General features: G+C 41.0%; 3 protein-coding genes across 3 annotated transcripts in view; 2 read left to right on the forward strand and 1 right to left on the reverse strand.

Moving 5' to 3' along the window:
* The window catches only part of LOC5512040 (L-tyrosine decarboxylase-like), an 80,327-nt gene that overhangs the window by 44,671 nt on the left and 13,498 nt on the right, over nt 1-22,158 (reverse strand). The gene's annotated exons all lie outside the window — the stretch shown is intronic.
* On the forward strand, nt 6,788-9,076 carry LOC5500193. Its single transcript, XM_048728753.1, has 3 exons — nt 6,788-7,810; nt 7,911-8,202; nt 8,763-9,076. Exons 1-3 carry the CDS (start codon nt 7,650-7,652, stop codon nt 8,928-8,930), a joined length of 621 nt encoding a protein of 206 aa, XP_048584710.1. The 5' UTR covers nt 6,788-7,649; the 3' UTR covers nt 8,931-9,076.
* Nucleotides 10,973-12,582, forward strand: LOC116618086. Its single transcript, XM_032381399.2, has 5 exons — nt 10,973-11,051; nt 11,137-11,204; nt 11,532-11,672; nt 11,976-12,156; nt 12,470-12,582. The coding sequence occupies exons 2-5, from the start codon at nt 11,152-11,154 to the stop codon at nt 12,515-12,517; spliced, it is 423 nt and encodes a 140-aa protein (XP_032237290.2). The 5' UTR covers nt 10,973-11,051; nt 11,137-11,151; the 3' UTR covers nt 12,518-12,582.

Consider the following 22,158-nt stretch of genomic DNA (forward strand, 5'->3'; position numbering starts at 1 on the left):
TTACAGGTTTACTTTCAAAGGAGGAATTCTGCAGGGGTAGCTTATAGGCTAAAATGTAGATATTTTAGCTGCCACGTGTGAGATTGCGAGACTGAGATCGCGTAACAGCGCGCATAATTGTAATTCAACATATACCGGTGTTTATTGTCATTCTGCGGTATGTGCAACCCTTTTGAATATTCCTAGTAGATTTTAAGCTATGAATTGTTGTAATTTGAAATAATTCAAGCAGGATAGAGTAAAAAATATTCCTCTCTATTCGCATTGTTATTCAAAGCGCTACCGGGAGCTGTTGTCAGTTCGGAGGATGAATGACAACTGAAGGTGACAAACGCCTGGCACAGGCCATTTTATAGCGCAGTTTTGTGTTTAAGAAGGTCATTATTTAACGTGGGGAGAGGGTGGGGAGATGTTTTTTTTTTTCTTTTGGGGGGGGGGGGTTGCGATTTCTTGAACGTCGATTTGTGGGAGGACCTTAAATTATGATACAGGGCCTTAATTTTTAAATTAAAGCAGCCCCCCTTTCCCTTAGGCACCGCCTAAAGCGGGGCCCAAAACTTACTGTTATTATCTATCTACAGTACAACAATTGTTGGTTAGATATCCAAGAGAAACTACGGAAACTACCACAAGGGTGCTTATTTCAAAATTATTATTTCGAATGTGGGTCGAAAACGGCAAAGAGATTTCTCAACGGGAAAAAGTTAAATAATAGATCGAGCGAAATAAATTTCGATACATAGCTGTCAAACACTACTATCTAAGCCATGAGCTCGATAAACCTTATTAAGATGTGAAAAAAGTTACTAAGAGCTTTACAGGGCCGTAGTAGGGGGTGGGGCACTGGGGCATGTGGTACGGGGGCATGGGCTACGGCAGTGAAGGGAAAAGATTTCAACCGGAAGTCTGTTATCAATAACACTAGCAAATTCGTTGAATGAACGTTTTAATAATTTCGAATAATTTAATGTGTCATTAATTTTCTTTTATATTCACACGATACAGGATTTGTTATTTAGTATGCCGAAAGGAGCAAAAAATGGCAAAATAAAAAAAGGTAAGGTTGTGTTAGCTCACATTTTGTTTATATTTTGCCTAGAGGTTCCTTGGATTATCTGCCAAAAAATACTAAAGCTCATTTTGTTTTATATTCAATAAGGAACATCTATGCAAAAACTCAAGCGAATATAAGCTTACACAAACTTACAATTTAAACTTTGCTACTTTTTGCTCCTGTCTAGTATGCCAAGTTTAAATCTGATTTGACCCAAAATAGAATAGGAAATACAGGGAACTGAACGGGCAAATTCATATTCAAATTCATATGAATTGTTTTGGCAAACCCTACGGCGAACAGAACAAACGAAAGCTTTCTGCCGATAAAACATTTGTATTTACCTTCAATCACACTTATTCCATATTCATTAACATATACTACTTCATCAACAAGTCCCTCTAAAGTTGATTCATCGTTTCCGCCATTCAGCGTTGAGTGCAACACTTCCAATACTCAGTTCTGTACGAAATGCCAGGGTTTCTGGAATGCTTTCTCCTTTTACAAGTTTATCATCCTTAGGGCTTGCAGCTCAACTTAGAACGCTGGACTTACATTCGTGTATCAGCTCAGAATATTTCCTTTTTTGGAAACACAAATATGGCGGCCTAAATGGATTATGACGTCATCATTCAAGCCCCTCGCCTTTTACCGCCGGGAAGGTATATTGTTTGCTTTAAAAGCTTTTTCCCGTCGATTTTTGCAATTTTAGAGCAACCAGTGTGTTAGGTCATCTTTCCAAGATATCTCGGGCAAGGCTTCGAAGCGATGGAGTAAAAATATGGAAGATGGTCAGTATTTATTCGAAGGGAATTGGAGCTCTGCAGCGCCATGTAGAAATTTGCCAAGATCTCTCTACAAAATTTTTTCTGGGCTTAGAAAAAAATATTCTGAGAATAAGGGGTTATGTAGCTTTCGAAATCGGTAAGTCTCTATATGAGACGCGACGCCAGTTGCTGGGACGTTTGGTTTTTTTAAACAATATCGTGTTGAGCTCTGCACATCACAGACATAAGTATAGGCAACAAGGGCCCTCTCTACACTATCAAGTGGACTGCTTCGTTTGATAGCTAGCCTAGCCGTATTTATTGCTATCATTTTGTTTGGTTTTTCTGGCTGATTTTAAAACCAGAAATCTTATACAGCGCTGCCAAAGTTATTATTAAATAGCTAAATTGAATAAAAATAAAATAAATTGTGATTTTTCAATCGTGATGACCATCATCCTCGCTGTCATCTATTGACTATAGCGAATCGGACTTTCACACCGAACATAGCCATTCTAAATATAAATTCTACTTCGCCATTGGTCAATAGTCGCTGCGAAGTCACTAGTGAGATAGAGCGCGCGAAAGCAAGCAGGCAGTTTTTGCGTACGGATTCGAGCAGGCCGGTCAACGACTCGTTGACCACATCCGAAAAGCATAAACAATGGCAAAAGACGAGGAATTCAACGACGAAATACTACAAGCAGACCCAGAGCGAGATAAAAATAGGCTTCTTTGCCAGTTATTGACAACTATGAACGCCAATATGTGCGAAATGAGCGAATCGCTCAAAGCTCTCAAACGTGGCGCTAATGGCGACCATGAGGCAGACCCTGCCAAAAAAGCCGCAAAGACGGCAAATACTGCTTCGAATGCGAAGCCAGAGGGGGTTTCTGACACTGCAAAAGATCTCCTAGACTTCAACAATAATGAGAGCAAGGGTGAAGAGCCTAAAGAACAGCATTCCATTCACGAATCGCTGTTAGATGACCTTGCTAAATCGCTCGACACGAAGAAGCGAACGGCAGAGGCGGTGAATCAAAAATTGGCTGACGTGGCCAACAAAAGCTGGGTTAAGAAGCTAAGCGAAGAACAGTTAAGGGACACAGCAGACAAATACCTGCGTCCTAATAACTGTAGCCATGTTGTGGTCCCGAAGAAATCGAAGAAATCTGGTGAAAATTAACACGACAAGTGAAAACAAAGGATGTCTAATTTTCCCGCCTTCAAACCAACATAACCAAGGCTGGCCATATGGCAGTGAAAACTGCGGACTCCTTGCTTAAATTGTCAGCCAAAGCTAGCAAAGAGTTTCTAGCAGAGTTGGGAAACCTTTTAACTCTTTTTACGGATGCTCTGACAATTTTAGGGCATGCCAGTTTTGAGCTGTCTCAGCTTCGACGAGATGACATAAAGCCTCACCTTAACAAGGAATATGGCGACCTGTGTGCCGCAAGTGTACCGGTGACAGAGTGGTTGTTTGGGGATGATTTACTAACCAAACTAACTCACATTCGAGCTGCTAACAAAATTGGAAATACTGCCAGTGTTTCTACATTCAACAGACCCAACAGCAGGTTTAACAACAGACTTAATAACAGGACTTTGTTTAGCCCGAGCACCGCCGGCTCAGGGTCGGCAGAACTGGCAGAACAACAAAGGCAAGTCGCCATTCATCCCACGCGCGAAACAGCGCACGGATCAACAACAAAGGAAGTAGATTCCGTAGATGTTGTTTTACAGTCGGCTAAGGTGAGCGAATTTGAGTCCCTTGTACCGTCACTTGTAGAGGTATACAGGCTTAAACATTTTCTAGCGGGCCAACTTCCATTTTATATTAATGTGTGGAAAACACTTACCTCTGACTCAGAAATTTTGGAAACTGTGGCGGGACAGCACATCGATTTTACCACAATTCCTGAACAAACTAATCCTCCTTTTCAGCCAACATGGCATGACAGTGGGGCAGAGTTAATAGACACAGAGGTGCACAACCTTGTTGCATCAGGTGTCATAGTAGAGATTAGTCACGAACACGGCGAATTTATCTCCCCTATCTTTTTGCGACCCAAATTAGATGGTTCGCAACGCATGATACTCAATCTAAAACAATTAAACAAATTTGTCATATGAAAAAAATCAGCCATATGAGCTTATCACCAGAGGCAATAGAAGACCTTAATTGGTGGATATGTTCAGTTGAGAACGAATGTAAACCAGTCCGCCATGGGGAGATACAACTAACTATGGCTACTGATGCTTCAAAAAAGGGGTGGGGGTGCACAGTGCAGGATACTCCCTCGGGGGGGTAACTGGACCCCATCTGAAGCAGAATACCACATAAACTACCTTGAGATCAAGGCAGTCTTTTTGGCTTTACAAGCATTCTCACATATTGTCTCTTGCAAATGTGTAAACATTTTTGTTGATAATACAACTGCTGTAGCATGTTTCAACCAAATGGGAACCTGCCATTCTAGAGAGATAAATGCACTTGTGATACAAATTTGGACTTGGTGCATTGAACATGATACCTGGATAACTGTCGCTCATATTCCTGGGAAAGAAAATATCACTGCAGATAGCGAGTCTATAAAGCAAAGAAGGGAAACAGAGTGGGCTTTAGACACTGACATATATACAGCCACAGTGGCTAAATTTCAGATAAAGCCTGACATTGATCTATTTGCATCAAGGCTTAATTTTAAATGCAGAGTCTATATCTCATATCAACCTGACCCAGGGGCATATGCTGTTAATGCATTTCATACCTCCTGGAAAAACCTGTGTTTTTATGCATTTCCCCCATTCGGCATTATTCAGAAAGTTCTGAGTAAAATTTCTGAGGACCAGGCAACTGGTATCCTTGTTGCCCCTCATTGGCCGACCCAACCATGGTGGCCATTTCTTGCAAGTTTACTTATAGAACCACCTCTTATTTTACCCAGAAAGAAGAACACCCTGTACTTACCATCCAGTCCAGAGCTGAGACATCCACTCCACAAGACCCTACAGTTGTTGGCTTGCCCCTTGTCAGGAAACTGCACACAAGTCAAGGCCTTTCAGCATCAGCTTCCGAAGTTATCCTTGAGGGATGGAGGTCAGGAACACAGAAACAGTATCACTCGTATCTCAAACGGTGGAATGGTTACTGTAGTCAACGGAAGATTAATCCACTTTCGGCATCTGTGATTGATGGACTGAACTTCCAGGGTGTCTTGTAATTGATTGTAATTCTACGAGCTATTGGGCAGGAGCGGAGAAGTCACGTGCCCTCCCTTTTTTATTTATACAAATATTGTACCCTACCCCTATCCATAATAATCATAGATGGCCATTCGCAACTTTAAATACTGCCTGCTTGCTTTCGCGCGCGCTATCTCACACGTGACTTCTCCGCTCCTGCCTCCTCCTGGCTGTTTTCTCTTTCTATGGCGGGGCTGAAAAATATGGGGTTATCTGCCGCCAAACGCTCCTTTTTTATTGTCCATTCCAGAGACTACCTCTCTTCCTCTACTTTCTTGTAGTTTTTGTCTAGCTCCTCAAACTAAAGTAATAAAATAAGAACAGTAACTATTTCCTAAACCACAATTACTAGTTCTAATCGAAGAGCGTAGCAGAGATAGAATAAAACCCCCCTTTCCCAAATTGGCAAGCTGAGACAATAATCACTTTCGAAAACCAGCCAAAAAGCTGACTCTTGTGCTTTCTCTTTTTTTTTCAATTTTCCTAGTCGGGAGACCGGTTTTATACTGCTACTAGCCCCCTGCGCAGCTGTCCTTTGTGTCGGGCACGCGTGAGCCTTACGCGAAGGACTACACTACTGCCATAGCAGCTGGGAAACTACAATTCTTACAAACCTTTACTAACGCTGCTTTTCGGAGCGTTCTGCATTCTTTTTGCATAAGTTTGAGGTGGCTATCAGCCGCTGTAAAATTATGCTCCGCCATCTCGCTCTCATTTCCAATAAACCGACACCCGGCAATGGGACATTCAATTGCTCTTAACGGGCAAACCTTTATATGTCTGCTCACATCTATTCTGTAAAATATGATAAATAAGATAACATCAAGTAATTATATTAATCTTCCACAAATATAAACTGTAAAATAAAAGCATCTACGATTCCTTTAATTTTTAATGCACAATCTCTGTTTCTACCTTTAGCAGTAGATAATTACCAACATAAACAGTTGAAAAAAAAGATAAAGGTAGCATTTGCCGAAAATTCTGAAGACATGATTTAAATAATTTTATTGATATATTGATATATCAGGTAAAATATGGCCACGTAGTCTCCCAAGGGAAAAAAGGATAGAGCACGCGTTCAAAGTTGAGGAGTTCTACTATTAGGTTTTACAGTACTTAGTGACTCACAATTTCACTTTGTGGCTGGCCTTGGATCCAGGGGGTAGAAAAGGGCATTCCACCATCCTTCCACAGCATATTGCCTTGTGGTCGTTTAGACTTTCCACAATCTCCTGGCAGTCGTAGCATGACTCCTCAACAGGGCTTCCCCTTTAAAAATAAAACAAGGATACAGGTATAATGTTTATGTGCGTCATTGTTGCCCGCACAACCGACAACCGCCGTACACTCTTTACCTTTAAATCTATTTTCAGTTTTGGCAAAGCCTTAAAAAACACAAAGTGTATATATGGGTGAAGCATAATACCAATTAAGTATTATAGACACAATAAATTCTGCATCTTAGAACGATTCACTCTGATAAGAAAAGATTTTCCTAGTTTCTGAGCCTCGGAATTTTCTAAGCGTGGCACTGAACGACATAACAATGTTTTCAAATCATCTGTAGATTAACATGATTAAGAAAATTATAGTTTTTATCCTCATCATATATATAAAACTACGTACATAAAAATGAATGAGTAAGCATTTGATTTTTTCCCCTCTTAATGCAAATAAGATCGCCAAATTCTTTTGCAGTCCAGTGACTGCAGGCCTATAGGCTGCGTACGCCCCATATCTCACAGCCAAAAGCACCATTCAGAATTTCGATGTTTTCAAACAAGTCTCATTTAGTTTTCTGGCGAGGTGTTGCCAGGGTAGCACTTTGAGGACTTTCTTTTGGCGTCTTTCACGAGTACAGAACCGGGGTTCGAGCTCGGGCCGCAGTGTCGAGGGGCCAGTGTGATAGCCACCAGCCCACCTGTGCTTCACGATGGTTTGAGTAGTGTCCGTGCGAAACAAAGCCACATTTATTCCGATGACTGCAATCTGTACTCATTGCTTAAAGGATGTCCATCTGACACTCCTTTGTATTGTTTTGCGTTAAAAATGCATGGTCTATTTGCAAGATAAATAACCATTCACAATTGAATAATGATACTTTGACGACAATTTTTTATTGAAAGGACTTCAGTTTATACTTGCTTGAATTAGCCGATGGAAATGGATGCTTTGTGTCACTCGGTATTGAGCGGGGGTGTAAAATGACGGCGTGACTGGCCTTCTTAAAGGTCGTTACTTCGATTCGTTTATGTCTTTCCGTTCATTAATACCGCGGAAACAGCAGTTAAACAGGTTTATTCACCGGCGAAATGGGAGATGAAACGCGCGCATCGAGTCCTACCACCAAATACCCCGATCAAATTGCTCTCAAAGACAACTGTGCTCTTTCAAAACAAAACAAATCAGTTTGGTTGCCAATAAGTCCTTTCAGTTACATGTTTCTTTAGAAATTGAGGTGTGAAGTCCATTTATCCGCACATCCGACCTTAGACTCTGGGCATATATTAAGAAACTTGAAGTCTGGGCTAACGTTTCATAACAACAGCAACAAATAACACGATATAAAAAAAATCAACATGCAAAAAATATTACAGCTTGCTCAAGTAGTATGTGGACCGCGTAGAGAATTCTACGATTGGCTACTAACTTTAAATGTTCTCCACACCCCCTACTGCGGGATGTGTGGAATTCACATGGAGCTTAAAGAAAGAGCAACACATACCGATGGTTATCAGTGGTAAGTAATGATAATTTGGTAAGTAATGATAATTTTGCATGATATATCTTCTTTAAGGACGTACTAGGAGAAATCTCATAACTTCTATTTGTTCTCTTAGGAAATGTCCGCGTTGCCTTATTCGTAGGAGTCTAAGAACCAACAGCTTTTTCGAATTGTTTCCAAAGACGCCCCATTCGAAGCTCGTTGTTCTCATGTATTTCTGGTCGGTGGAAGTTTTACAAGTGCAGGCAAGCACAATGTTAGGTATGACACCTCAAATGGTTGGGAAAGTCTGCAGGGCGTTAAGACTATTGTGCTCGCGGGATATCGTCGATCGCCCAGTCTATCCGTTCGGCGGCCCGAACCATGTTTGCAAGTGCGACGAAACCATTATTTCGTTCAAGCGAAAGGTGGGTGAAAAAACTATCAAGCTACAAAAAAGCTACAAAAAGGTATGGTTGGAATAATATGTCTCGTTATTTTTACTTGGCCACACAAGGTGCATATAAATGACATTCAATGGATTTCATTCTAAGGTGATTCGACATGACGGAAAACATGACGTGAGGCTTCAAATAAGCCCATTTCACATCGAATAAGGCGGAAAATTTTTCTGAGTACTTAGTAACTTATAGCAAACAAAATATCAAGTACGACTTTTTTTTTAATTGATGCGATCTTTTGTAAAGTGTCATTGGAATTTGAGCTTTTCTTCCCTGATACACAGGGCAATGATGATCAAGGAAAAATTATCTTAAAAAGCCCAAATCTGGTTATGTGCACCTCGGCCTCACGTTATTTGTGTTTTGAAAATCAGTCCGTAATATAAGGAACCTATAGCCATTGTAAGAAATTGTGTCTTCTCTCTCTATCTGGAATTGCGCGTTTTCCAGGTTTTTCCGTCATGTCAGGTTATTCACATGTAATAGTAAAACTAACTATAGAACAATTTGCTTTATTATGTATATAGTATGGCAGAGGAAGGATATCCCGACAAAGATGGGTGTTTGGTCTGGTGACTACGGCCTTCCAGCCTTGCCAAAGGTTATTACACTGTTGTAAACAAGCGAACGAAAGAAGTCTTGGCGCCGATTATTCAGAAAGTCCTTCAGCCAGGAAGTGTCCTCCATTCGGATGACTGGGGGGCATACAGGAATATTACTGCTTATGCTCCCAACGTTTCCAGTCACCGGGTGGTGGTCCATAAAGACTATTTCGTCGACCTGGTGACTGGAGTCAACACTCAAGAGATAGAGTCTACGTGGGCAAGAGTGAAAAGAATGGTAAAAAGCAAAAAAGGGATCCCTACAGCTGATCTGCAAAGCCACCTAGACGGAGTGATGTGGAGACAATGGCGAGGAGAAAAATGCCCCTTCGACAACATGGTACTTTTGATTAGTCGGTACTACCGGAATACCACAATTTAAAGCCGATCCCAATATTGAAATACTCCGCCTATAATAACACATTGGGTAAGGCATAGGTTTCAGATAACTACGATCTCTTTTGAATCAATGGCCCTTTGTCAGTATTATATAGTATTCTGATCACGGATTTTTCATTTTGTTTGTAAATTACTAAGTTATTTGGTCTAAAATTCACCGGAAGTGTATTGTAAAAGGTGAACCCTTTATGGGTCGACACCTATCATTTTTTTTCTTTTTCGCTTCGTACTGACCTAGTATTGTCATTTTCCTTATTCGATATTTTTAGCCTAAACTTAAATTTTCAGAATTAAAAAAAGACCTTCCACAGTTATTTAGAACAGCCAAGCGATGGGTTTGAGATTAAAATCACATGCAACAGATTACATGCTTGGCACACCGGTAACGAAGCGTAAGTTTATGAGAAATCAACAGTTCCGGTGAATATGAGCGGCGAAGATATCCACCCTTATAAAAGTCAGGTATATTTTTCCATTGGAGTAAATAAAAAACTAGATTCTAAATCTGTATCAGGAGAAAATGAATCGCGCATTCTTACCGACTTGTGAATACATCAACCATCATACATTTAAGTGTCTCAGGCATTTTCACCTCCCCACTACGTCGACCACTTATCTATTTGTGGATTTCTTTACATAACGGCTCTAAAGACTCGCGCACCCAGAAGTAGAACAGAATCATTTTCTCTCTAGCTACAGAGCTTACCTGGGTATAATCGAGAAACTATCCTTTGCATAGATAATAACGATTTCTTTAGCGAGCCCGCTTCTTAATTGCCGTTTGTTCCTCATTCGGCTCGCGCGCGATTCGCCGGCCATTGTTCACTACTCCTCTATTGTAAATACAACCCCTCAACCGGCTTTGTTGTGCATTACTTTCAAGAAGAAATCATATTCCATTGTATTACATTAGAGTTCTAATTTTATTTTGAATGAAATAAACGGTCATTTTACCATTACACCATTGCAGTAAAATAATTAAATCACATAAGCGGCGGATCAATACATATATTCCCCTAGGACGTTAACTCAGATGTTATAAAATACAAATGGAAATAGAGATGGAGTACCATCTAACAACGCCAAACAATATAGAAAATCGATATACCCATTGTATTTAATTTGCCAAGTAAAATGAAACAAACGTTTCCCAACCGCATTTCTAGAAAAAAAACGAGCGGGCAATCCTCGAGAAGCAAGGCGACGCGGGCAGCGTAATGAGACGCGAAAGAGCGAGGCGGCGCGGCGGAACGGCGAGGAGAAAGTGGGGCGGGTAGCTTTTATTTGTATTTCCTGTACCATTATTATTGATCTATCCACAATGGACCTCCAAAAGGATTTTTTTTACTGGCTCCATATCATAACGCAAACAAAAGCAAATACGAAGGGAGTTTTTCACTGACGAAGGCTAAGGGAACGTCTAAAATAGCGAAAAAAGCTTAATTTTAGGAGTTTGAAAATTAGCAAATGTTGATATTTTGAATCGGCCCTAAAAAAATGACGCCGGCGAGGGCGAATAATTGTATTTGTTAACATGGCCTAGTCGAGTCCATTTGTTCAAAAAACTCGCTAGTAGTTCTTGCTTTGTAATAATAAAAGAATCCAGGCTTCCCGTGAGGAACTCAAGATCACGTGTGCTAGGCTAGGCATGTTGCTGCTCGTGAGTGGTGATAGACGGCTGCGCAGGAGACTAGAGAGGTGACCACGCCAGCACCCTCCTAAATTTGCTAGGTTTGTCTTGACCTGAAGTCGGTGATCCCTCATATATAGTTTGTATAGAGTCTACTTCCCTAGTCAGCGTTGTTACAGCATTGGGTAAAAAAAAGATCTAAAAAAAGCGTTTGGATAGAATATAGTATGGTATTGCATACGACATCTATCTGTGATATTCTCTATTCAGCACGTAGCATTTAAAATGCAAGAAAACGTTGGAGCGACTAATGCCAGTGTGTTCGGCTCAAAAAACAGGTAAGTCATCGTCTAACGTTTGAAAAACGTTCCCGTTCTCTAGTTGTAAATACACTCTTTTTATATAACACGCTTAGAAAATTCCGAGGCTCAGAAACTAGGAAAATCTTTTCTTATCAGAGTGAATCGTTCTAAGATGCAGAATTTATTGTGTCTATAATACTTAATTGGTATTATGCTTCACCCATATATACACTTTGTGTTTTTTAAGGCTCTGCCACAACTGAAAATAGATTTAAAGGTAAAGAGTGTACGGCGGTTGTCGGTTGTGCGGGCAACAATGACGCACATAAAAATTATACCTGTATCCTTGTTTTATTTTTAAAGGGGAAGCCCTGTTGAGGAGTCATGTTCCGACTGCCAGGAGATTGTGGGAAGTCTAAAAGACCACAAGGCAATATGCTGTGGAAGGATGGTGGAATGCCCTTTTCCACCCCCTGGATCCAAGGCCAGCCACAGAGTGAATTTGTGAGTCACTACGTACTGTAAAACCTAATAGTAGAACTCCTCAACTTTGAACGCGTGCTCTATCCTTTTTTTCCTTGGGAGACTACGTGGCCATATTTTACCTGATATATCAATATATCAATAAAATTATTTGAATTATCTTTTTTTTCAACTGTTTATGTTGGTAATTATCTACTGCTAAAGGTAGAAACAGAGATTGTGCATTATAAATTAAAGGAATCGTAGATGCTTTTATTTTACAGTTTATCTTTGTGGAAGATTAATATAATTACTTGATGTTATCTTATTTATCATATTTTACAGAATAGATGTGAGCAGACATATAAAGGTTTGCCCGTTAAGAGCAATTGAATGTCTCATTGCCGGGTGTCGGTTTATTGGAAATGAGAGCGAGATGGCGGAGCATAATTTTACAGCGGCTGATAGCCACCTCAAACTTCTGCAAAAAGAATGCAGAACGCTCCGAAAAGCAGCGTTAGTAAAGGTTTGTAAGAATTGTAGTTTCCCAGCTGCTATGGCAGTAGTGTAGTCCTTCGCGTAAGGCTCACGCGTGCCCGACACAAAGGACAGCTGCGCAGGGGGCTAGTAGCAGTATAAAACCGGTCTCCCGACTAGGAAAATTGAAAAAAAAAGAGAAAGCACAAGAGTCAGCTTTTTGGCTGGTTTTCGAAAGTGATTATTGTCTCAGCTTGCCAATTTGGGAAAGGGGGGTTTTATTCTATCTCTGCTACGCTCTTCGATTAGAACTAGTAATTGTGGTTTAGGAAATAGTTACTGTTCTTATTTTACTACTTTAGTTTGAGGAGCTAGACAAAAACTACAAGAAAGTAGAGGAAGAGAGGTAGTCTCTGGAATGGACAAAAAAAAAGGAGCGTTTGGCGGCAGATAACCCCATATTTTTCAGCCCCGCTATAGAAAGAGAAAACAGCCAGGAGGAGGCAGGAGCGGAGAAGTCACGTGTGAGATAGCGCGCGCGAAAGCAAGCAGGCAGTATTTAAAGTTGCGAATGGCCATTTATGATTTTAATGAATAGGGGTAGGGTACAAAATTTGTATGAATAAAAAAGGGAGGGCACGTGACTTCTCCGTTTCTGCCCAATAGCTCGTAGAATTACAATCAAACTTCACCTTACAGGTAAGTCTCGTTTAATTTCTAAATTCTACTTCGCCATTGGTCAATAGTCGCTGCGAAGTTACGTGTGAGATTTTAAAGCAAATGGTCATGAGCAATTCTCAGTAAGGTTTTTATTATCACATTAAACATCAGAGTCCACTGCATGTAACAGGTTAACACCAAAATTATCTGGCTCTTGGGTTATTGGTTTGTCATAGTATGTTCTGAAAGTTCCTACATTAGACCATCCTGCGGCATCCACTATGGTATTAATGGATATGTTTGCAGTTTTCCCAGCTGACATTGATGCAGAACGCGTACTGTGGGCACTGTACTTATTGATGTTGATACCAGACTTTGCAAGAACTTTCCTAAGCCATCGACCGATAGTATAGTGTCAATGGAAATTGGCTTATGGGGCTTCTGAAAGCTGATAAGGAAACAAGAGTCGTTGCCCCTCAACAACTTTGTTCTTTCAACAAATTCTTTGATGATAGTAACAACACATAATCGCTTGTCATTCTCATACGCTTTAAGTTCCAGGCGTCCGAAGTGTTTGGAAAGCCTTGAGGATTTCAAAAGTTCCTGTATGTAAAGTATACAATTTTTATCTGTTAAGTCCATTGTGGATTTATCCAAATCATGTAGAGTTTGGCAACGCTGGCCCGACAATAAGGCAATTAACATTGTAGTCTCCATTGTCAGTTCCATAAGGGATAATTTGTCCGGAGGGTGTAAGGTCTTCAGGTAACTGAGAACAACAGCAACATCCCATATTTCCTGATATCTTGGGAATGTTGGGCGTGCATTATATACACCTCTGACAAATCTTGTGACCAATGGGTGTGTCCCAACCGTACCACCTCCAGGTGGGAATATAACTGAAGATAATGCTGAACGAGCTGTATTGATAGCACTGTATTGAAGCTGTTCCTCGTACAAGACACCCTGGAAGTTCAGTCCATCAATCACAGATGCCGAAAGTGGATTAATCTTCCGTTGACTACAGTAACCATTCCACCGTTTGAGATACGAGTGATACTGTTTCTGTGTTCCTGACCTTCATCCCTGGAGGATAACTTCGGAAGCTGATGCTGAAAGGCCTTGACTTGTGTGCAGTTCCCTGACAAGGGGCAAGCCAACAACTGTATGGTCTTGTGGAGTGGATGTCTCAGCTCTGGACTGGATGGTGAGTACAGGGTGTTCTTCTTTCTGGGTAAAATAAGAGGTGGTTCTATAAGTAAACTTGCAAGAAATGGCCACCATGGTTGGGTCGGCCAATGAGGGGCAACTAGGATACAAGTTGCCTGGTCCTCAGGAATTTTACTCAGAACTTTCTGAATAATGCCGAATGGGGGAAATGCATAAAAACACGGGTTTTTCCAGGAGGTATGAAATGCATTAACAGCATATGCCCCTGGGTCAGGTTGATATGAGATATAGACTCTGCATTTAAAATTAAGCCTTGATGCAAATAGATCAATGTCAGGCTTTATCTGAAATTTAGCCACTGTGGCTGTATATATGTCAGTGTCTAAAGCCCACTCTGTTTCCCTTCTTTGCTTTATAGACTCGCTATCTGCAGTGATATTTTCTTTCCCGGGAAAATGAGCGACAGTTATCCAGGTATCATGTTCAATGCACCAAGTCCAAATTTGTATCACAAGTGCATTTATCTCTCTAGAATGGCAGGTTCCCAATTGGTTGATACATGCTACAGCAGTTGTATTATCAACAAACGTTTTTACACATTTGCAAGAGACAATATGTGAGAATGCTTGTAAAGCCAAAAAGACTGCCTTGATCTCAAGGTAGTTTATGTGGTATTCTGCTTCAGATGGGGTCCAGTTACCCCCCGGGGGAGTATCCTGCACTGTGCACCCCCACCCCTTTTTTTGAAGCATCAGTAGCCATAGTTAGTTGTATCTCCTCATGGCGGACTGGTTTACATTCGTTCTCAACTGAACATATCCACCAATTAAGGTCTTCTATTGCCTCTGGTGATAAGCTCATATGGCTGTCAAAATTACCCTTGTTAGTTTTAAGGGCCTGTGTTTTGTCCATTTCAAGATATCGGTAGTGTAATGAGCCATAAAGTATGCCTGGAAAGCTAGAAGTCATCAGCCCCAGAACTTTAGCCACTTCTCTGATTGATGGCCGTTTTTTAAGCAAGAGTAACTGACAGGTTTCTTTAAGTTTGGTAGCTTTATCAGGTGTTAGAGACACTGTCATAGATGTAGAGTCTAGTATAAACCCAAGGAAAACCAATTTCTGAGTGGGTACTAGAACTGACTTTTCTGGATGTACAACAAAGCCAAGTTTGTTAAATAGTGTAAGAGTATCAATGACATTCTCAACACAAAGTTCATAGCCGTCGGCCTGCAAGTAGGAATCATCGATATAGGCCACAGAAAGGTGACCACATTGTCGAAGTGTCGAGTATACAGGCTTAAGTAGCTTGGTAAATTTTCTAGGGCAAAAAGCCAGGCCATTTGGAAAACATGTGTACTGGTAAAGTTTACCACGCCAAGAAAACTTAAGTAATTTTTTATGTTCTGGTGCAATTGCAACTGAATAATAGGCGGATTTTAAGTCCACTGAGCACATGTAACAGTCAGGTTTCATCATGTCAACTGCTGTAGAGATAGTGTCCATTTTAAAATGGTGTCAAGTCACAAATTTGTTTAATTGTTTTAGATTGAGTATCATGCGTTGCGAACCATCTGATTTGGGTCGCAAAAAGATAGGGGAGATATATTCACCCTGTTCGTGACTAGTCTCTACTATGACACCTGATGCAACAAGGTTGTGCACCTCTGTGTCTATTAACTCTGCCCCACTGTCATGCCATGTTGGCTGAAAAGGAGGATTAGTTTGTTCAGGAATTGTGGTAAAATCGATGTGCTGTCCCGCCACAGTTTCCAAAATTTCTGAGTCAGAGGTTTCAACACATTAATATAAAATGGAAGTTGGCCCGCTAGAAAATGTTTAAGCCTGTATACCTCTACAAGTGACGGTACAAGGGACTCAAATTCGCTCACCTTAGCCGACTGTAAAACAACATCTACGGAATCTACTTCCTTTGTTGTTGATCCGTGCGCTGTTTTGCGCATGGGATGAATGGCGACTTGCCTTTGTTGTTCTGCCAGTTCTGCCGACCCTGAGCCGGCGGTGCTCGGGCTAAACAAATTCCTGTTATTAAGTCTGTTGTTAAACCTGCTGTTGGGTCTGTTGAATGTATAAACACTGGCAGTATTTTCAATTTTGCTAGCAGCTCGAATGTGAGTTAGTTTGGTTTGTAAATCATCCCCAAACAACCACTCTGTCACCGGTACACTTGCGGCACACAGGTCGCCATATTCCTTGTTAAGTTGAGGCTTTATGTCATTCGTCGAAGCTGAGACAGCTCAAAACTGGCATGCCCTAAAATTGTCAGAGCATCCGTAGAAAGAGTTAAAAGGTTTCCCAACTCTGCTAGAAACAATTTGCCAACTTTGGCTGACAATTTAAGCAAGGAGTCCGCAGTTTTCACTGCCATATGGCCAGCCTTGGTTATGTTGGTTTGAAGGCGGGAAAATTTGACATCCTTTGTTTTCACTTGTCGTGTTAATTTTCACCAGATTTCTTCGTTTACTTTGGAGACCACAACATGGCTACAGTTATTAGGACGCAGGTATTTGTCTGCTGTGTCCCTTAACTGTTCTTCGCTTAGCTTCTTAAGCCAGCTTTTGTTGGCCACGTCAGCCAATTTTTGATTCACGCTCCTTCGTGTCGAGCGATTTAGCAAGGTCATCTAACAGCAATTCGTGAATGGAATGCTGTTCGTCAGGCTCTGCAGCCTTGCTCTCATTATTGTTGAAGTCTAGGAGATATTTAGCAGTGTCAGAAATCCCCTCTGGCTTCGCATTCGAAGCAGTATTTGCCGTCTTTGCGGCTTTTTTGGCAGGGTCTGCCTCGTGGTCGCCATTAGCGCCACGTTTGAGAGCTTTGAGCGATTCGCTCATTTCGCACATATTAGCGTTTATAGTTGTCAATAACTGGCGAAGAAGCCTATTTGTATCTCGCTCTGGGTCTGCTTGTAGTATTTCGTCGTTGAATTCCTCGTCTTTTGCCATTGTTTATGCTTTTCGGATGTGGTCAACGAGTCGTTGACCGGCCTGCTCGAATCCGTACGCAAAAACTGCCTGCTTGCTTTCGCGCGCGCTATCTCACACGTGACTTCGCAGCGACTATTGACCAATGGCGAAGTAGAATTTATATTTAGAATGGCTATGTTCGGTGTGAAAGTCCGATTCGCTATAGTCAATAGATGACAGCAAGGATGATGGTCATCACGATTGAAAAATCACAATTTTATTTTATTTTTATTCAATTTAGCTATTTAATAATAACTTTGGCAGCGCTGTATAAGATTTCTGGTTTTAAAATCAGCCAGAAAAAGCAAAAAAAAAAATTGATAGCAATAAATACGTCTAGGCTAGCTATCAAACGAAGCAGTCCACTTGATAGTGTAGAGAGGGCCCTTGTTGCCTATACTTATGTCTGTGATGTGCAGAGCTCAACACGATATTGTTTAAAAAAACCAAACGTCCCAGCAACTGGCATCGCGTCTCATATAGAGACTTACCGATTTCGAAAGTTACATAACCCCCTATTCTCAGAATATTTTTTCTAAGCCCAGAAAAATTTTTGTAGAGAGATCTTGGCAAATTTCTACATGGCACTGCAGAGCTCTAATTCCCTTCGAATAAATACTGACCATCTTCCATATTTTTACTCCATCGCTTCGAAGCCTTGCACGAGATATCTTGGAAAGATGACCTAACACACTGGCTGCTCTAAAATTCCAAAAATCGACGGGAAAAAGCTTTTAAAGCAAAAAATATACCTTCCCGGCGGTAAAAGGCGAGGGGCTTGAATGATGACGTCATAATCCATTTAGGCCACCATATTTGTGTTTCAAAAAAAGGAAATATTCTGAGCTGATACACGAATGTAAGTCCAGCGTTCTAAGTTGAGCTGCAAGCCCTAAGGATGGTGAACTTCTAAAAGGCGAAAGCATTCCAGAAACCCTGGCATTTCGTACAGAACTGAGTATTGGAAGTGTTGCACTCAACGCTGAATGGCGGAAACGATTAATCAACTTTAGAGGGACTTGTTGATGAAGTAGTATATGTTAATGAATATGGAATAAGTGTGATTGAAGGTATATACAAATGTTTTATCGGCAGAAAGCTTTCGTTTGTTCTGTTCGCCGTAGGGTTTGTCAAAACAATTCATATAACTGAACTTGCCCGTTCTGTTCCCTGTATTTCCTATTCTATTGGCATACTAGACAGGAGCAAAATATAGCAAAGTTTAAATTGTAAGGTCGTGTAAGCTTATATTCGCTTGAGTTTTTGCATAGATGTTCCTTATTGGATATAAAACAAAATGAGCTTTAGTATTTTTTGGCAGATAATCCAAGGAACCTCTAGGCAAAATATAAACAAAATGTGAGCTAACACAACCTTACTTTTTTAATTTTGCCATTTTTTGCTCCTTTCGGCATACTAAATAACAAATCCTGTATCGTGTGAATATAAAAGAAAATTAATGACACATTAAATTATTCGAAATTATTAAAACGTTCATTCGACGAATTTGCTAGTGTTATTGATAACAGACTTCCGGTTGAAATCTTTTCCCTTCACTGCCGTAGCCCATGCCCCCGTACCACATGCCCCCAGTGCCCCACCCCCTACTACGGCCCATCTTAATAAGATTTATCGAGCTCATGGCTTAGATAGTAGTGTTTGACAGCTATGTATCGAAATTTATTTCGCCCGATCTATTATTTAACTTTTTCCCGTTGAGAAATCTCTTTGCTGTTTTCGACCCACATTCGAAATAATAATTTTGAAATAAGCACCCTTGTGGTAGTTTCCGTAGTTTCTCTTGGATATCTAACCCACAATTGTTGTACTGTAGATAGATAATAACAGTAAGTTTTGGGCCCCGCTTTAGGCAGTGCCTAAGTTAAAGGCTTTAATTTAAAAATTAAGGCCCTAAACCCTATATCATAATTTAAGGCCCTCCCACAAATCGACGTTCAAGAAATCGCAACCCCCCCCCCCCCCCCCAAAAAAAAAAAAAAAACATCTCCCCACCCTCTCCCCACGTTAAATAATGACCTTCTTAAACACAAAACTGCGCTATAAAAGGGCCTGTGCTAGGCGTTTGTCACCTTCAGTTGTCATTCATCCTCCGAAATGACAACAGCTCCCGGTAGCGCTTTGAATAACAATGCGAATAGAGAGGAATATTTTTTACTCTATCCTGCTTGAATTATTTCAAATTACAACAATTCATAGCTTAAACTCTACTAGGAATATTCAAAAGGGTTGCACATACCGCAGAATGACAATAAACACCGGTATATGTTGAATTACAATTATGCGCGCTGTTACGCGATCTCAGTCTCGCAATCTCACACGTGGCAGCTAAAATATCTACATTTTAGCCTATAAGCTACCCCTGCAGAATTCCTCCTTTGAAAGTAAACCTGTAATATAACAATGCTTTTGTAAAAAAGTTTTTCTAACCACTTAATAAAAGGATGAGCGAATCGCACGGTACAAGCCGCGATTGATAAATATACTACCGTTGCGCAAGTCACGTTGCAGATTCTAAGTTGTAAACAGACGATTTAAAAGCGAAATAGTTTTAAAATCTTCAGCAAAATTGCTATACTGTAGGACTTAATTTCCGTTTCCATTGCTATTCTTGCTATAATTGCTATTCGGCTAAAGATTGTCAGTAGAGGCATTGTAACTCGACAACTCGCCTCTCGTGTAGCGCATTTTGGCCCGCAAAATGTAACGTGGTCAACCGAGCAAAAACAGCTTTGCTGGCGCAGAGAACCATTCCCAGTGAACACCTTTCTATTCAGCTCTGTTTTCATCATGATTCGTTGTTCCAAACAAAAGAAGCTTTTGCCCGAAAATAGCTCGCGTTCAAATAGTGCTGTCATTTCAAAGAGAAAAAACGTTACCGCATCTATATATCATCTTCCCTGAGTGCTGATACCTTGCCGTGGTGGGGAGGCTTGCGTGCATCCGTAACCCTTGAGAGCTATGCCAACGGGGGACTGTTCCCCTGTAGATGCCAGAAAAAATTCAGCGCTTGGTCCTCCAAGTTGGGGGTTGGCCGTGGGGCCAACAACCCTAACTATTCCACTACCACAACCATAACTGTTCCACTGCTTGTAACCTGTTTGCCGGCTCCTATCCATCGGCACTCACTGATCCCGAGGATATCTAGTTGGTTGGTTTCCATAGGAACGATAATGGGAAACGTCTTGCTGAGTTTTGCCTGGAAAATAACTGCACCATTTCAGAAACCATCTATCCAAATAAAGATATTCACAAACTTACATGGAATTCGCCTGACGGGAAAACGTCTAATCAGATTGACTATATCGTGATCAATGGTAAGTGGCGACGAAGCCTGCAAGATACTAGGGTATACCATCAAAGACCTAAAAACCAGAATGCTTAACGCCAAATCACCTAGATTTCAAGATCAAGCACGGCTTGCATATAAGAACAAAGATCATGAAGTCAAGAAAAGTGCATGGAGAGACAAGAGGGCCTTTGTAGAAGAACTTGCAAATGGGGCTGAACTTGCAGCCAGCCGAGGTGAATTGAGCACCGTGTATACGATCACAAAGCAACTCAGTGGTATGAATAGCAACCCAAACCTCCCTGTGAAAGATAAGCACAGAAATAACATCTCAACCGAACGTGAACAAACAGCACGGTGGGTGGAACACTTTCGCGAAGTTCTCAACAAACCATAGCCAAGTCCTCCTGGACATTGATACCAGCCCACCTAGTAAGGAGGAGGTAAAGACGGCCATCAAGCACTGAAGAATGGGAAAGCCTGTGGAATTGACAGTACCAACGCAGAAATGCTAAACGCCAACATAGAAACAAGCCGATGTTCTTACCGACTTCTTCTCATTCCCAGAAATAAGGGACATTAGCCAGCGGTTTCTCTGGGCTCACATTTTGCTAGGCCCGCGAGGAATAACAGCGGTATCACAAATAAAAACGAGATTACGGCCAGCACAGGGGCTTCCCTTTTGTTGTTACACTAGAATTTTTTAATCAGGTTGACTAAAATTCCAAATAAAAGTAGTATTAGCGGTATTTAAACGTGCAAGGGGCATCTCTGTTTTGATACGTCCGATGATAATGGAAGTGCGGCAGTCTTGCTGAGGTTGGAAAACATCATATGCGCAAATTTAAATATATATATATATATATATATATATATATATATATATATTAGAAAGGCTTTATGGTTCCCCTGTGTCTATCCCAGAAAGCCGTGGGGCCGTTTAAAAACAAAATGGAGAACGGACGAACGGAGAGAAGTTGTTCTTGCGGAGCGCACCGTTTTCCTTACTTCAGTCTGTATCTTAAAGACAACAATAATGGTTCCTGAACTAGGCATAAATACATCAAATGTTATTTCTTCGGGAACAAGATTGGAAGGCGCTACTGCCTATTTTATTGGCCAATTTGATGGAAGGATAGTCGATTTACCAATTTCGAGTCCTGCACCTGTGATGCGGCGAACAGTTCTACCTTTTAAACGACTACTTTTATGCCCGATTTCAATGAAAATACAGAGAATGTATGGAGGATTGTTTGCCCTCAAGCGAACAAAAGTGCAATGTCCAAGGAACAATTATAGGGCTTTCTCTGCCATCGTTTGAACGGAAAGTGTATCACTCGAATGGCAAGGGTTTTTTTTCGAGTCCTGCATCGTGAGCCCAAAATCTCTGAAACGAGAAAATTTGATAAATTGTGATGTCTCCCCACATTTCCTTATAATAAATGGCAGCCATTTTGACATTGTATGTGTACTATTACGCATGCGTGGCGGCCATTTTGTCTCTTATTTCTGGGAATGTTGTCATCTGGGCGTCAGAAACAATAACGGAAGACTGGGCCAGGGGTCTTCCCAAGAAAGGAAACCTCAACACCTGTGACAACTCGCGAGGCATAACACTACTATCTATACCATCTAAATTATTTTGTCGTATCCTTCTTCTAAGAATAGACTCGGCCATTGACTCCAACAGGCCGGATTCAGAAAGGGAAGAGGCTGCATAGACTAAATTTTTGCTTTAAGAAATATCATCGAACAATGTTTAGAATGTAACTTTACATCAGTTTTATTGACTTTAAGAAAGCTTTCGACAGTCTGCATCGCGACACTCTATGGAAGATCGTTAGGTCCTATGGGGTTTCCCCCAAATGGGTTACCTTGATAGAGTTGTTCTACCAACATTTTGAGTGCAGAGTCATAGGCAACGGAAATC

The sequence above is a fragment of the Nematostella vectensis genome, chromosome 6 (assembly GCF_932526225.1).
Source record: "Nematostella vectensis chromosome 6, jaNemVect1.1, whole genome shotgun sequence".
Lineage (NCBI taxonomy): Eukaryota > Metazoa > Cnidaria > Anthozoa > Actiniaria > Edwardsiidae > Nematostella > Nematostella vectensis.